The 15,828-nt window shown below is 40.9% G+C and overlaps 1 protein-coding gene across 1 annotated transcript in view; it reads right to left on the bottom strand.

Moving 5' to 3' along the window:
- The window catches only part of LOC146619644 (protein kinase C epsilon type-like), a 92,004-nt gene that overhangs the window by 41,488 nt on the left and 34,688 nt on the right, over positions 1 to 15,828 (bottom strand). The window contains exon 2 of the mRNA XM_085369602.1: positions 8,550 to 8,613. Coding sequence (XP_085225728.1) covers positions 8,550 to 8,613 — 64 coding nt within the window. The remainder of the gene's footprint in view (positions 1 to 8,549; positions 8,614 to 15,828) is intronic.

Below are 15,828 nucleotides of genomic sequence, written 5' to 3'. Positions count from 1 at the left end.
TATAAATGAGCAACACCTGCACGATTGATGATAAATAAAAACTGCATTTCCAACAAGTAGCCAGTAGATGGCAATGACACTACAGGGCTGGCAGTGTGTCCCTTTGGTGACAATCAACGCATTAGTCCTTTTTCCTTAAACCAAGTCCCAGTGTTTGTGACCTCTGCTTTTCTTCTGGTTTAATTACTCAGGGGTTTCCCAATGGCAGTGCAGAGGTTTCAGTTACTGCCTGATCTTGTTAATTACACACACATTTCATAGGATAGAGGTGGTGAGAAATAAAAAAAAAATAGAAATGAGGTTATTTGTATTTATTAAATAGACCAAATTGTTCAATTTGATGTGTTAATACACCCAGATCTATCAGATTGTGCCATTTGGATAGAAGAACTCCATGTGGACTTTTCCCCCCCCCCCGACTACAAGCATTATCACTCACAACTAAACTCCGAGTACTGTGTGTTACATTCCACCTGACAGTGTGTATATTTTGGAGACGACTCAAACTCTCCGCTCACTGAGAATGTTTAAAAAAAGAACAATTGAATAATTCAGTCCTGTGATATAACTGATTTGCATTTTTGATAAGACCGACGCTGCGCGAACATCTGTCTTCTGACTCTGTCGGCCACATGTGCCGTCGAGTATGCATTTCCAGTTTCCTCAACAGCCGTGGCTTGAGAACTCCAAACATCCTCTCTCTTTGATCTTACATTATTCAGCATTCAACAACGCTCATCGTGTAGGAAAGTAAAGCAAAGAGCAAAGCTCATCTGGGACCCTGACAGAGCAGCTGCTGCCAGTGACAGCCCAGGCTCAGCTGATATCCTTCAACACACCCAACTGGACAATCTCAAATAGGGAAAGCTACTTAAGCTACTGCAGCATGCCCATCTGCAAGCTGCTCTGCATCCCAACCCCACCACATCTCCCTCTTTCCATTTAATGCTCTGACTACATCAGCGTCATATCTGCTGTCACTGATGCTTGTTCTGTTCTGCGCTTTGTTCTCAACTTTTTTTTCCACTGGCAACACCTGCAGCACTTTATCTCCCTCCCTCTGGAGGAATATGAGTTCCCAATGCTCCCGCAAATACATGAACTTGAATGCATGAAAACTTGGTTTGCTATCTAAAAAAAGACACGTCTACATCAACTTACATGGAACCTGCTGAATGCTATTACGCTTAATGATTCTTGTTCATGTATATCGCATGTTTGCTCATGTATTTGGAGGTTTGAGAGATTGGCAGTGAAGCATTTTGCCTCTCTCTCCAAATACTAGAGCCAAACATGTGACAGATCGTTACACTTATTTCTATTTCTTCAAATTAGGGGAGTTCCTGGACTAATCTGATAGTTCTTTAGGTGACAGAGAAAACACTAAGAATATTCGAGTGGTCTAAAAGACAGAAGACACTTAAAACTGAGCAGATTGTAAATGCACAGTTTCCTGCGTAACCATATGTAACCATTCTGACCAGTATAATGCTGGTTAGTGCGGTCATAATCGGTTTACTTTCCACCTGTGCTCGATTATGACTTCCATTCAGATAGAGTGGGAGAGAAGGTAGTAGGAAGTGGGATGATGACATCTTCAAACGGGTAACTGTTGTTGTAGATTAATACTATAAGAATAATATGTTTAACCGACCAGTATTTCTGGATATGACTGGACATGCGCATGCCTGTTTTAACACAGTGTTAGCTTATAATGTGCGATTAATCACCATTTAAACTACTACAATCACAGTTAAGGTCAAATACAACAGTTGTCATGTCTTTTAGAGCTTTTTTCTTGGAGGTCAGAGGGTCGAAAAGTCTGGACAAGTGAAATACATCAATTTCAAAGTCATGATGTTAAAAAAAAGGAGACAATTAGTATCCACAAACATGAAGAGATGGATTTTTTTGGGTGAGTATTTCACATTTTGCTGCTATGCGGTGGTAGCTGACGGAAGACACTAAAAGAACAGAGAAAGTGAGAAAGAAAGCTACTGAAATAAAGACATAGACAACAATGCTTTAGCTGGGGGAGAATTGCAAATCACAATCTGAAGTAAGTACAGAACAATTTAGGACCTGTGGTTAAACTCACGTGCAGTATTTCCCATTCAAATTTGGCTGGTTTGTGTAACTTAGCTTGAGTTCTGCTGTGTTTTCTCAGAGTGAACCCTAGTGATTGTGGTGATGTACTAACTGAACTTTCCTCTGGTATCACCACCTTGTCAAACTTTACATCTCCAGCAGCACTACTCTCTAAGCCTCAAAGACTTAGTCTACATTCCTTCCTGCCTGTCATGTTCTGCTTGTCATCAGTCTTACTCCTTCAGCCCCTTTGCCATCAGCATCGCCTAGCAACTGATGACTGCTGCCTGGCAACAGTGTTAGACTTGGTGTCTTACACTAGGGAAGGAGTCAGGGTTGGAGGTTGGCAGCGGTAGAAAGGTTGCTCCTCTGTCATGTCCTTATGACCCCAAAAGTTAGACTTAAGTAGGCCAATGCTTGCATCGTACTCCGAGCTCTTTTACCTTTTTTGGCTTTCAAAGTCAGGAACATATTGACAGATAGTCTCTGATATTTGTTGAGATGCAGCACACTAGTATCAAATGTTACCTTGAAGATTAAATGCCTGAAGAATTTTGTGAATAAATCTGAACATCATCTCCCTGCCATGAATGAATTAAATCTCTGAATCCTGAAGGATATCTGGATGCAGATTCATTTGTAACATTGTCTGAAGAACACTGGCCTGGTGTTCTTCAGCTCAGTGTTGATGTTCAACACTTTTATGCTCGGCAGCGCCAAGCTTGCTTGCATTTTCATGCAAATGCATCCACAGTGTTTCAAGTAATTTGGCAAATGAATAGTCAGACAAACCAAGTAATCACATTACATCCTGGGTGAGTGAAGGAGGTAAACATAACTGCAAAGCTAAGTTATGTTTATCTAAAATGTAGATATTTATTGTTGCAAGGATTTTAGTCCAGAGGGCCCGGTGGCGCCAGTGTCCGGCAGCCTCGCCTCTGTCAGTGCGCCCCAGGGTGGCTGTGGCTACAATGTAGCTGCCATCACCAGTGTGTGAATGGGTGGATGACTGGATGTGTAAAGCGCTTTGGGGTCCTTAGGGACTAGTAAAGCGCTATACAAATACAGGCCATTTACCATTTACCATACTGGCATGATATACTGGAAATGTTTTGGCTCCACATCCATGATGTGAAGCTCAGACTCCTCAGGCCAGGCAATCTAATCTTCCTTTTTTGGTTTTGGTGAGCATGTGCAAATTGCAGCCTCGCTTTCCTGTTCCTAGCTGACAGGATTGGTACCCGGTGTGGTCTTCTGCTGCTGTTGTTGCCCATCTGTTTCAAGGTTTGATGAGTTTTACCTTCAGAGGTGCATGCTCACCTGCATACCTTGACTGTAATGAGTGGTTATTTGAGTTACTATTAGCTTCCATCAACTCAAAGAAGTCTGCCAGTTCTCGTCTGGCGTCTGCCATCAGAAAGGTATTTTCACTCGGAGAACAGCTGCTCACTGGGCATTTTCCTCTATTTTTGGACTATTTTCTATAAACCCTACTGAAAGTTGTGCAAGAAAATCAGAGTAAATTAGCTTTCTCTGAAATACTGAGACCAGCCCATCTGGCACCAATGATTATGCCACGTTCAAAGTCACTATATCACCTTTCTTTTTTTTATTGTGTGCTTTTTTTGTGTGTGGCTTTATTTTGAGCCCCTACTCTATTAACCTATTTCTATTCTGATGCTCAGTTTGAACTTTGAACAGCAGGCTGTTTGACCATATTCCCATGCATAAATGTGCTGGTTTCTGCCATATAAGCAGCTGAACAGGTATACCGAACAAAGTATTTGGTTGGTTAGTTTATGTTGCATGTATTTGGTTAATACGATTTTTTATCAATAAATTATCAATAAAGAACTCACTAAATTGTTGTGTGTCCTGGAGGAGGCCATAGTCAGTGTTTACTTGTAATTTTATTTTATTTTTTTGCTGTTGTTATTGTTTCTTGTTCTGTTTCATATTAATGTTAATATTTAGTCAACACAAAAGTGAGGTGACCCACTACTATCAGTATACGGTATCCCGTGTGCCGACAAGTCTGTGTTGAGCATGTGCATCTTAAGCATCATGACTGCAATTGCAGTAGATCACAAACACACAGGCACATAAACTTACTGTATGCCACTGCAGAGAAACAACAAGGAGCAGAGTCCCAGCAGGCAATATAGCTTTAGAGTCCATTTACGAAACACAGAGGGAAAAGGAAAATTAATATTTCCTGCAGAAAAACCTAATGAGACCTCTTTGTCACTCTCTACTGATCTCCCTCTCAATCACTTTCAATGATGTAACTGGTCCATTAGCGAACACTCCACTTTACTAATCAATTTATCACCCCACAACCACTCCCCTTCTCCTCTCGCGACCTCTGGATAACTCCCTTTCTGCCTTCTCTCTCACAGTCTCTCCAACATACCGTAAAAATGCAATTAGTTACAGATTAGATGTACCAATGTTAACTTTTCACCTCTGGTTCAACATTCTGTTAATAGGAGGCCCAATTGAAAAGCTCCACAAGTATGAAGAGAAATTTCAAAATAAAATTTTCTACAAAAAAAATGATTCGCAATATCACTGTATTTTGCTAATTTGCGTGCACATATCACTCAGTAGTTACATCTCCACAACAATAGAATAGAATAGAATAGCTCTTTATCGTCACTGTTGCAAGAACAATGAAAGGCAGTTTGGCATCTCTCCATGTGTGTGAAATACACGGTTAGTGTCCAGGGTGCGAGGGGTCTTTGATGATGATATTGACTTTCTGCTGAAGTCTGCCAGTTTAAATGTCTCCGAGGGGGATTAGTGAGGTGCCAATTGCCCACTCTGCTGCCCTCACCACCCGCTGCACTTTCCTCTTGTTGTCCACAGTACAGCAGTTGAACCTGAGTGTGCAGCAGTAAGTCAGAAGGGTCTCGATGGTGGAACGGTAGAAGTTCACTAGCAGTCTCTGGGGTAACTGGGCATGACGCAGTTTCCTGAGTAAGTACAGCGTTTGTTGTGCTTTCCCTACCTGGTGGGAAATGTTTGTGGACCAGGTAAGGTCGGCCGAGATGTGGACTTCGAGGAACTTAATTCCTTTCTACCCTTTCTACCTCCTCCCCATCAATGTAGAGGGTAGAGTGCTCAGATCGCCTTGTTCTCCTGAAGTCGGTTACCATCTCCTTGGTCTTGGCTGTGTTCAGATGCAGGTTGTTGTTTTCACACCATTGCTTCAGATGCTGAACCTCCTCTCTGTAGCTGAAACATTGTTGTTCTCGATCAGTCCTAGGATGGTGGTGTCATCAGCAAATTTGCTGATGGGTTAGGGTCTGAAGTCCGAGACTGAAGAAGTCACTTGGATGAGTGATGAAACGTTTCTCCCACAAAACGCTACGTCCAGATGAACAGAATCAACTTTTGGAGATTTACTTTCCTGGATGATTGAGAATGCATCAAGATATTCAGGTATTGCTACAAATCACCCAAACTGGCAGAACTGGCATTTCGAAACAAATTAATGCACAAAGCTGTAAAGGATGTCACCGTGGCTACATCCATCCGGTGGTGTAATAATTTCAGATTTTCATTGCATGATAGCAAATATAATTCACAAAAACAATAATATTGCAAAATTGATTGAAAATCTGAAAAATGGATGCGATCGGTCAAAATCATCCTCAGCTTCATTTTATTTACTTAGCTGAAGCAAACATCAGATATGCAATGCTCAGTTTTTATACTGCAGTAACTCAGTCAGGCCGTGCACAAACTGAAGTCACACCTGTAAATCAAAGCTCAGTGTAGAGCCACACAGTTGCAGTGCTATGGTTAGCTTACACTACTCAAAATGGAGAAGAAAAATCACTGCAAGAGAAGACAATAAATCAATAATTAAACTAAGTATTAATTCATCAACAGCTTGCCCGTCTCCAATGCTTCACTCAACACTGTAACAACAGCCTAACTATACTTTTGTATATGACTAAGGAAGCAGGTTTGCTGCGGGAAGTACCTCGCTCCACAAGTGAGAAGTTGCTGCAGCAACAGAAAAGTGAACCGGTTAGTGGTTGTCAGCTTACTTTAGTCAGGCATAGTGTGGTTGCAGAGTAATGGTTACTGAAAGGGAAGAGAACCACGATAAATTGGAAAGTGATTCTGCTGCCCTAACTGGGCTGGGCTGATTATTTTGTCATGTGCGAATATTTGACATATCAGTTCTTCATTTTTATATATCTTGAACCTTATGTCCATCTTTTACATGCAGTCTATGGGGCCTCAGCATTTAGTCAAAGCATCAACGATTATAGTCTTGTTGCAAGTGTAAGTACTAGTTCTGTATATCACATCAGCATCTGCACTCCTTCTCAACTACACTGTTACATCTTTGTTTTGCAGTGAAACATACAGCAACACGTAGGAGTACAAGATTACAGCTCGAGGCTCTCTCGAAGCACTGTGTCTCATATCTTAAATGATGAGGTGATCTCTGAGTTTACAGTCAAACTCTGATTGCATCATTTAACTTATATCGAAGAAGAGCGCTGGCTGCACAATATCATTGTCATAGAAACACATAGGGAATCTGACACATCTATTTCCTAATGTAATGCTGCAAATTCTGTGCAGTGACAGGGTGACTCACTCCTGACTTCACGTTCTCACTGAGTAACAAAAACAAAAAAGAGAAGTAACTTAGAACTAAACACACATATCTGTTGGTTCATCTAACACCAACATTGTTTTTACATTCTCTTTGTTCCTCTATTCCTAATTCCAAATAATTGTCATTTTTAAAGTGTATGCTGCATTATAGAGCAAAAACCTACGTTCTCTTAATACAAATGGAGCACTATGCTTACATTATTGCTTTCACTTTCCTTTCACTTAATACCCACTAAAAGCTCAAAAACTGTACATTAAGATGATTGGAGAAAGGATGTGAAACTATAATGACGATCAGTATGAGTGCAGTCATTTAACAAAGGCTGTGCAGACTGTTCTGGGTTTTTTATATTAGATATTTTTTTCCTTAATCTGATGGACTTTTATAAATCAAGAGGTTCAAACTTTTTTGTTTAACGACCATTTTAAAAAATGAAATAAAAAATAGCAGCTTTTTGCTGATGTTTTTACAATTTTGCCATCATTCTGTGTTTCTGGGAGACTTTACACATCATTATTTTACCTATTTTACCTCTATCAGAAAAACTATATGGACTGTAATTTCTTTTTTTATGACAGTTTAAATTTTAGGAAGGCTTTGAGTTGTGCATACTTAGGGCATCTCTTTAAGTGACAAAGCCAAAGCTGTCTTCTACACTTTACATGCACTCATTCCCTTCTTCTGACTGTGCCTTTGCTAGCACTTAAAATAATATTGTTAGGTTGTTTTTAACTATATTCACTGCATGTTACAATTCGAGTATTTTATTTTAAAACTACATAACATGTGTTTGTCTCTATGCAATACAACCAGAAAGTCCAAAGGATGTACCCTAACAACACAACAAGGAGGGCCAAAGTGGTATACTTGAGCTCCTGCAGTTAGAAACTTTAACTTTTTAACTGTTTCTAGCTGCATGATAAGAGACCGTGGCTCAAGAGTTGGGAGTTGGGAGTTTGCGTTGTAATCGGAAGGTTGCCGGTTCGAGCCCCGGCTCGGACAGTCTCGGTCGTTGTGTCCTTGGGCAAGACACTTCACCTGCCGCCTACTGGTGTTGGCCAGAAGGGCCGATGGCGCTTCTGTCAGTCTGCCCCAGGGCAGCTGTGGCTACAACTGTAGCTTGCCTCCACCAGTGTGTGAATGTGTGTGTAAATGGGTGGATGACTGGGTGTGTAAAGCACTTTGGGGTCCCTAGGCGGGACTAGTAAAAGCGCTATACAAATACAGGCCATTTACCATTTAATGGTGTAGTCTATGCTTTTATTTTAGCTCTGGCATACCTTTGAATTGTACTTACATATTTAACTTCACAAATATATCACTACTAGCGTTGTTATTACAAAATGCAAAATAACAAATGATTGAACTGTCATTGCATATTTATGTATCCTATTACTCTGTCCCATCTTAAAGATAGTGTTATTAATATCCTATTTATCTTCAATATTTGTTATATGAGCTTATTTGAATTTTTTGATATAATTTATTAAAGTTTATAAAACATGCTGCAAATATGTAGAAGGACTTTGCACACATGCAAGGTGTTTTAATACATCTGAATGTGGCAACACTGGTTTTCTGCAATACAAGGAGGAGAAGGTGTGAATGTAGCAGCAGCTGTGAGAGTCAGAGTGACTTGACAAACACAGGCTTTTGCCTCAAAATACATCATCATCATCATCACTTTACACTGAAAGCTCCTGCGATAGTTACACAGCAGCTCTTAACAAGAGATAAGTGAGACCGAGAGCAGTCGCTCTGTGTTACATACATGACAGACCCCGCTGAGCTTCATAAAACAGTTTCACTGAGTTCTTACCTTCACTGGAAGATCCTGATAGGTCAATAACAACATACACCTTCCCCTCTGGTTCCAGGTCAATCTGCAGAGAGAAAGGTAATGAGGAATAAAATAAGAAAAAGACAAAAAGAAGGCAAATACAAAAAAAAATTAGACAAACTCTTACTAAACGATGCCAAATTAGCAGCTCATGCTGCAGTGTACTCATAAGAGTCAACTTAATTCCTTTTATACTAAATGAAACTGAATTATTTCCTGAAAATAAGAAAATGATTCTTTAATAAATAATAATTTATTAACAATGCTTCTCTACTTTTTTACGTGTCAGGACCATTCACTCATCCTACACAGTTTTCCAGGGGTCCATAAAGGACAACACGCATAAAAAAATCACAATCCCCCAGAATAAAAACATTTAGAGATAAGATAAGATAGATAGAGATACAAAGCATTGCAGTTATGAAAAGCATTAAACAAAAGACATGCAAATATGTAAAACATGTCATTTTTCTCAAAGTATCATTGCACGTTTAAGGAAATTGGTGTTTGCAAGGATGTTACGAGGCAGCTAAGGCAGCTAGTTAGCAGAGTCAATAAGAGTAGCTTATGTAATGTTTTGGTTGTTTATTGTATTGTATTTATGCTTTGTTTTTTTTTAATGATAGTATTAAATGGGGTTTTTATATACTCCTGATAGAACAATGAGTCATTGCAAACCTGATGCAAAAATAATATCTATCAAAATATGAAGCTGCTAGACTCGCAGAGAGAAAACAACTGCGATAGATATTTCTGATTATACCGCCCAGCGCTATCTATGTTGGTTAGATATCCTGAGTAAGCGGAAAATCACACTGAATGAGGCCCGTAGATTCATGTGGTAAATGGTAAATGGCCTGTATTTATATAGCGCCTTTACTAGTCCCTAAGGACCCCAAAGCGCTTTACTTATCCAGTCATCCACCCATTCACACACACATTCACACACTGGCGATGGCAAGCTACATTGTGCTCAGATAACTCTTAAGTGGTGTGACTCAGCAATTTATAACAATCAGGCGCTATCAGTTTTAAAATGCATGAACTTCATGCAGCAGTAAGACCATTTAAATATATATGATATAATTCCAATGAAAAATTATTTAAATGAAGAAGTGAGAAGATGGGGGACACAGGTTAGTCTGGTAGGGATTTAAGCCCCGATTAGGGTGCGTCTTTGACCAAACGGTACATCTTACAAGACCATCCTCCAGACAATGCCTGCAAGTGAAGCCAGAAGCAGAAGGTTGCCCAGGCTGCAGAGGACTTGCGTGCCTCAGGAGACCAACATGGAAACCACAGGGCGAGTGAGCTAAAACCAGCTGCAAAGTTGTTACTCTGACAAGCGAACAGGGCAAGAGATGCAAAGTGAGATGTAGACAAAGGAAACCATTAAAAATCCTTGCACAGCTTCACCTGAAGGCACCTTGTGAGTGTTGCATCCTCTAAACACATCTTGTTGGCTGAGGACTCTCTTTTAGGCTGGAACTGAGCTAAACATCAAGTGAATTCTAACTTTCGGCAGGGTCAAAAGTGCAATCAAGTAAAAGAAAGAGGTGCACTGACTCACAACACAAGGGGAAAAAAACACGAGTTTCCTAGAATTACTAGTTTTATTCCAATACCGCTGGAAACCAAAACTGCAAATTAAATTAAAATACAATTTTCCAGCCACCCAGCCCTACCAACAACTTCCCAGATTTGATACCATCTGAATTTGAAAACGCATAAAAAATCTAGACTTTTAGACAAGGGGCACGTGGTCTGATGGAAAACTGCTTCTTATTCTGCTATCACTATGCACCATCACTGCAAGCTAATTAGCAGAGATCAGTGGAGCAAGAACAGGGGGTGCATTACCCTGCTCTGCCTTCCCTTCTTCAAAGTTTCAGTCACCTTGTCTCAGTTACAGTTAGAGTGGCAGGTATGTAAATGTGAGGTCTGTTTTGTCAAATGTTTTTGCATGCTATGTTGCTCTCTTGCATGCACAATTATGCAATGAAAAAACACAAACCCTACCAAAAGAAGTTTTAAATAGGGGATCATTCAAAGGACAGCCCTATGATGTGATTGTTTCACATGTGGTTTTCACAGTATTTTCCGTTATGTGCTTATGGTATTGGAAGAAAAAAAAGCAACGCAACCAAAAATTTTTTACCAACCTGTGAGAAACCGTACAACTGTGGCATCCTGTTGGGCCAAAATATCACAGTGCCACTTGCAAGACACACTGGCAATGTGGCAAGAAAGTTCAAGGAAAAAACTGCTGTGGCGTGCAGTTGAGATTGACACATATCCTGTCAGACACCCACACGTCAAATATATACCTCACAAACACTCACAGCCACACTCTCACACGCATAAGACCCATATGCAAATATCGAGGAGTCTGAATGGTTTTAGGGAGAAGTTGAGGGAAGTGGAGATTATTGAGTGCCTGCACGTGTGTGTGCATACAGTATAAATCAAAGCATGTATGTCTGCGCCTTAGCACACTTGAGCAATATGATGAAAGTGGGTACTGGCTGAAGGGTTCACTGAGTTTCTACCAGCAGATTGTACCACCCACGGTGGTGATAATCCCAATGTGAACACACACATTCACACATTCACACGCACACCGTGAACAGCAGTAAGCGAAGACTCGTGCAGTGAAGGCGAACAGGCGTGGGTTCAGTAATGTATACAGTAAGAGATGGAAAGCAAAGAGAGGGAGACGGATGAGGGGGAGGACAGAGAAAGTTTGTTGGCTCGTTCCAGTACGACAGTGAAGGAGAAAGAGGAGGGGGAAGAGGGTAGCACTCTTCCTGATCTTTTTTTTTTTTTTGCAGTTGTAGTTGTTAAAACACATTTTATATCCAGTACTTGTTCCTGGAATGGCACTTCTTTTTCTTTCCCCGCTTAATGGATCTTCATCATTAGGCAGGACAGTACACTGTGAACATTTTGAGGTTTAACAAGATAATTATTCTCATCCATCTGCATTTTCTAGAAGAACAAACGGAAGGAAGGAAGTCATTGTGGCAGATGGACAGATGAGAGAGGCAAAAAATTACCATGAAACTGACAGAGGAGGGACAGTTGCATTCTGGTGACAAGACTGAACGATCTATAAACAACAAAATTACTCAGATTTGGGCTGTTTTTGTTGCCTCTGTCTATCAAGCAAAGAAAGTGTGTTGTCTTTGTGACAGATATGGAAAGAACATGTAGGTGTACTGACAAGTGTATTGGGGATGTGTTGTTTTTCTAAACCCATACACACTAAAATTATCCAGGGGAAAAATGTTTTATAGAGAGGGATTGACATTAAGTGTAGTTATAAGTCAGGCAGATTGTTTGGAAGCAGTAAAGCAGGCCAATGATAGCTGTTTTTGATGAATAAAATGGGCTGTTTCCCATAACTGCTACAGCACCAGAAGTCTTTTTGCAACCAGAAGTATAACAATCTGGCTGTTCATCCACCCATCCACCTTTGCTTATTCAAGCCTGGGTCATGGAGGTAACAGTTCCTTTAGTAACCTTCCTTTTCCCGGCAAACAAGGTGTTCTCAACCCACCTGAGAGATCAATGCAAAAAGCAGAAACCAGATCCTGAGAAAGTGCAAACCTTCCATCACTTGGTTACTCTGTTAAAATGGCGTTCATTCCCCTTTTCATACATTTTTTGAACAGAACTGGTGACAAAAGGCAGCCTTGGTGGAAACCAACGCAACTGGGAATGGCCTGTAGCAATATACCCCTACTATATACCCCACCACAAGATACCCCATACTCTCAAAACACCCCAACACACCCACATACATTCTCAAGGGGATAAACAGTTTATCCAGCATTCTGGATAGGACAATAACCAGATTGCTCCTCCTGAGTCCGAGGTTTAACTAATGGATAGACTCTCTTCTACGGGACTCCGGTACAGATCTTCCTAGGGAGGCTGTGGATTGTGATCCCCCTTTAAAACTCTCTGTTCCACCTTCTTAAAAAGGCAAACCAACCAATGGTCTGCCAATCCAGAGGAATCGTGCCAGATCTCTGTGCAAGGATGGGTCAACCAAGACAACCCCACAACATCAAGAGGGTTAAGGAACTCAGGCCGAATCTCATTGACCCCAGGGCCCCTTCTACTTGGGTGGATGAGAGTTGTTTAACTATCTCAGTGACATCACCCCTAGTGATGGATAAGGTACCCCCCACATTCCTAGAGTGCTTCCTCCATGGAAGCAGTTGAGGAGATCATCCAAGTATTCCTTCCAACACCCAACTATATCCACAGTGGAAGTCAGCAGTGCTCCATCCCCGCTGCACATAGTGTGACCAGATGATTTTCTCCTCCCTAATCATCTGATGGCTTGCCAGAATTTCTTTGAGGGCAGCCAAAAGTCCTGCTCCAGGGCCTTAACAAACTCCTCACACACCCAAGTTTTTTTTATGAAGGTCCATGCTGGTTATTTGGGATGTGCCTGACGAGGCCCAGCAGGCAAAGGCCAGGTAACCAGGCACTCTCTCTAAACCCCTTAAAGACCAATCACCTGCAAAGTTAAAATTACCAATTACTGTTTGGCATGTAGTTGGCAAATGTTTGCAGACATTTTCCAGCCCATTCTCACTCCTGAGGCGTAATATATTGACGATTTGTCAAGTCCCGAGGCATTCCCGGGGAACGCGAAAGGTGACCTTCCACATTCTTATGCTATGCACCGGGTTAGGGATGAAATCCAGTAGAATAACGCTCCCGTGCTAATACACATTCCAGCCATGTATTCCCTAACCCTAACCATAACCTTATCCCTAACTTTAACCAGCACTTTAATGATGTCAGATAGTGTTTTCCAAAGCAATTTAAGTAAAAAAAACATTACATGCATAGAACGGTTCTCATTTTTCCTAATTTTTCCGATCTCGTAACATAGGGACGTGTTGTCACCTGGCGCAAAATGTTGCGCTTTGGGAGTGAAAACGTGTTGCATATTCCATGCAAACTACAGGAAACTGTAGCAATATGCTAACGACTAATCGCATCACTTGCCAACAAATTTTCCCTAGCAATCTGAGATTGTCCATAATTTTTGCCTGGAAAAGGAAGGTGTGGGTAATTTTAGTTCTACATTTACAATAAAAGAATATGTGAAGCCCCAAACTTAAAATCAGAGACCTACACAACAAACATTCAAAAGTATAAACACTGGTGTAGAACCTTAGAATGGAAACAACATCAGAAAAGAAAAAAGCACTGTGTCCATCAGGACCTCAAAGATCACAGCATACATGCACACAGTGCCTTTGAGGTCACAGCTCTCCATTCATCTACTGCTACTGAGCGTGCTCAAACTCAGGTGCAGATGTCACTAAATATAGATGCTGAAGAGGAAGGAAAAGGCCCTTCAGTGTGCATGTGTGTATGTCCGCTGGTTTTGTTATTATGAATTCACACCCATACACATGGCACATGCTCTAGATTTACTTGTCATCGCGTTCGACTGGTAAAAGGAACATTTTAAGATTAATCAGGGAATAACTTCATCATATGACTTCATATAAAACAAATCCATTTTTCAGTTTTCATAAAAATCAAACATGTTAATGTGAGATGTATGTTAATTCAATCTAGATTTGATTGGTTATAAACAAACAGAACAATACTGTATATCTGCTACTTGATTTCACTGGCAGATCAAACGTCACATGGTTTTCATCAGTTAGTACTTCACTGTGCATATTGTGTTGTATATCAAACAAGTAGTCAAATTTAATATATATTTTTTCTTTCGAAAAGCCTTAAACTGTACACTTATTTATAGCGGAAAAGGCACACATACAGACACACACAGACAAACAAATGCGCACATAGGGAAATTAAATTGTAGCCTTTAACTCAATTGAGCAGGTTTTCCTCCATCCTGCCTCATCTGCCCTAATGCATCAAAAGCGTGTGTGTGTGTGTGTGTGTGTGTGTGTGTGTTTGTGGTTTATGTTAATAACTGTAAAGTGGAGGTGCTAATTCTCAACTCTGCCACTTCACACTCGGCTGCAAACCGCCCTAGTATGAGCTCGAGGCTGTCACTCGATGAGGCCAACAGGACTTAATAATCGACTACTAGCATAGGTGAGATCCTATACCTGTAAATTCTTTCCATAAAAATCATTAACAATCTGGAACAAAGGGAAGCCTTAGTGGAGTCCAACAGCCAGCTAGTCTACAACTACCATGACCAAAACATATGTAGGGACTTTTTGTTACTTCACTGCTACTGTATAAAATGAATTAGAGATGCAATTAAGGACTTTTTGAACAGCTTAATTTTTGTTTATTACCCTTTTTGCAATTTACTAAGCAGGAGTATATTTTGATAATAAATTGAGCAAAATGTATCTTATCCACAAAGCCCAAGATTGGTTATTTTATGCAGCTGTTGACTAAATTTGGGTCTTTTCTTTTTCTTTTTTCCCCGGGTAGAAACTTCAAACAATAGCCCTGGGTGTAAGGGGCAAAAGTGTGACTCAGCTGTATATTGCTGTGCAGCTTCTACTGTGTATGAGCATGTGTGAGAAAGTGTGAACTCCTAGTGATCCAGACTGGCCCAAAAATAAAGGTCCTTCAACAAGTCATGACTCCTTTCCACACCTGCCAGCTCTCTAAACACACAGAGACACACACACACAAACACACAGCCCCACTGGCTGTCAAGGTTGAAGTGAAATCACAAGACTTTGGTGAACTCTTGGCTCTAAGCCGCTCCAGACACGCTGTACGCTGACACGCTGACGTTCTCTCCTCCAACATGAAAACAACAATGGTAATGTAATAATATATGTCACTCTGATTTTAGGGTCTACATTTATGCAATTAACATGAATGAAATACTATGGGGCGACTGTGGCGCAGGAGTTTGGGAAGCGCATCTGTAACCGGAAGGTCGCCGGTTCGATTCCTGGACTCTCTGTCCTGGTCGTTGTGTCCTTGGGCAAGACACTTTACCCTACCGCCTACTGGTGTTGGCCAGAGGGGCCGATGGCGCGATATGGCAGCCTCGCCTCTATCAGTCTGCCCCAGGGCAGTTGTGGCTACAACTGTAGCTACCTCCACCAGTGTATGAATGTGAGAGTGAATGAATAGTGACATTGTAAAGCGCTTTGGGTGCCTTGAAAAGCGCTATATAAATCCAATCCATTATTATTATAATCCAGGGAGAAAACTGACAATAAAATCATCGTGTTGTACAATCATGCTGTATTTTAGTAAGTCGGGAGTGACTGGG

The sequence above is a fragment of the Diplotaxodon limnothrissa genome, linkage group LG13, assembly GCF_057381915.1.
Source record: "Diplotaxodon limnothrissa isolate DT_005_m linkage group LG13, D_limnothrissa_male_GT1.1, whole genome shotgun sequence".
In the NCBI taxonomy this organism is placed as follows: Eukaryota; Metazoa; Chordata; class Actinopteri; order Cichliformes; family Cichlidae; genus Diplotaxodon; species Diplotaxodon limnothrissa.
This window is presented reverse-complemented; position numbering and strand designations above follow the sequence as displayed.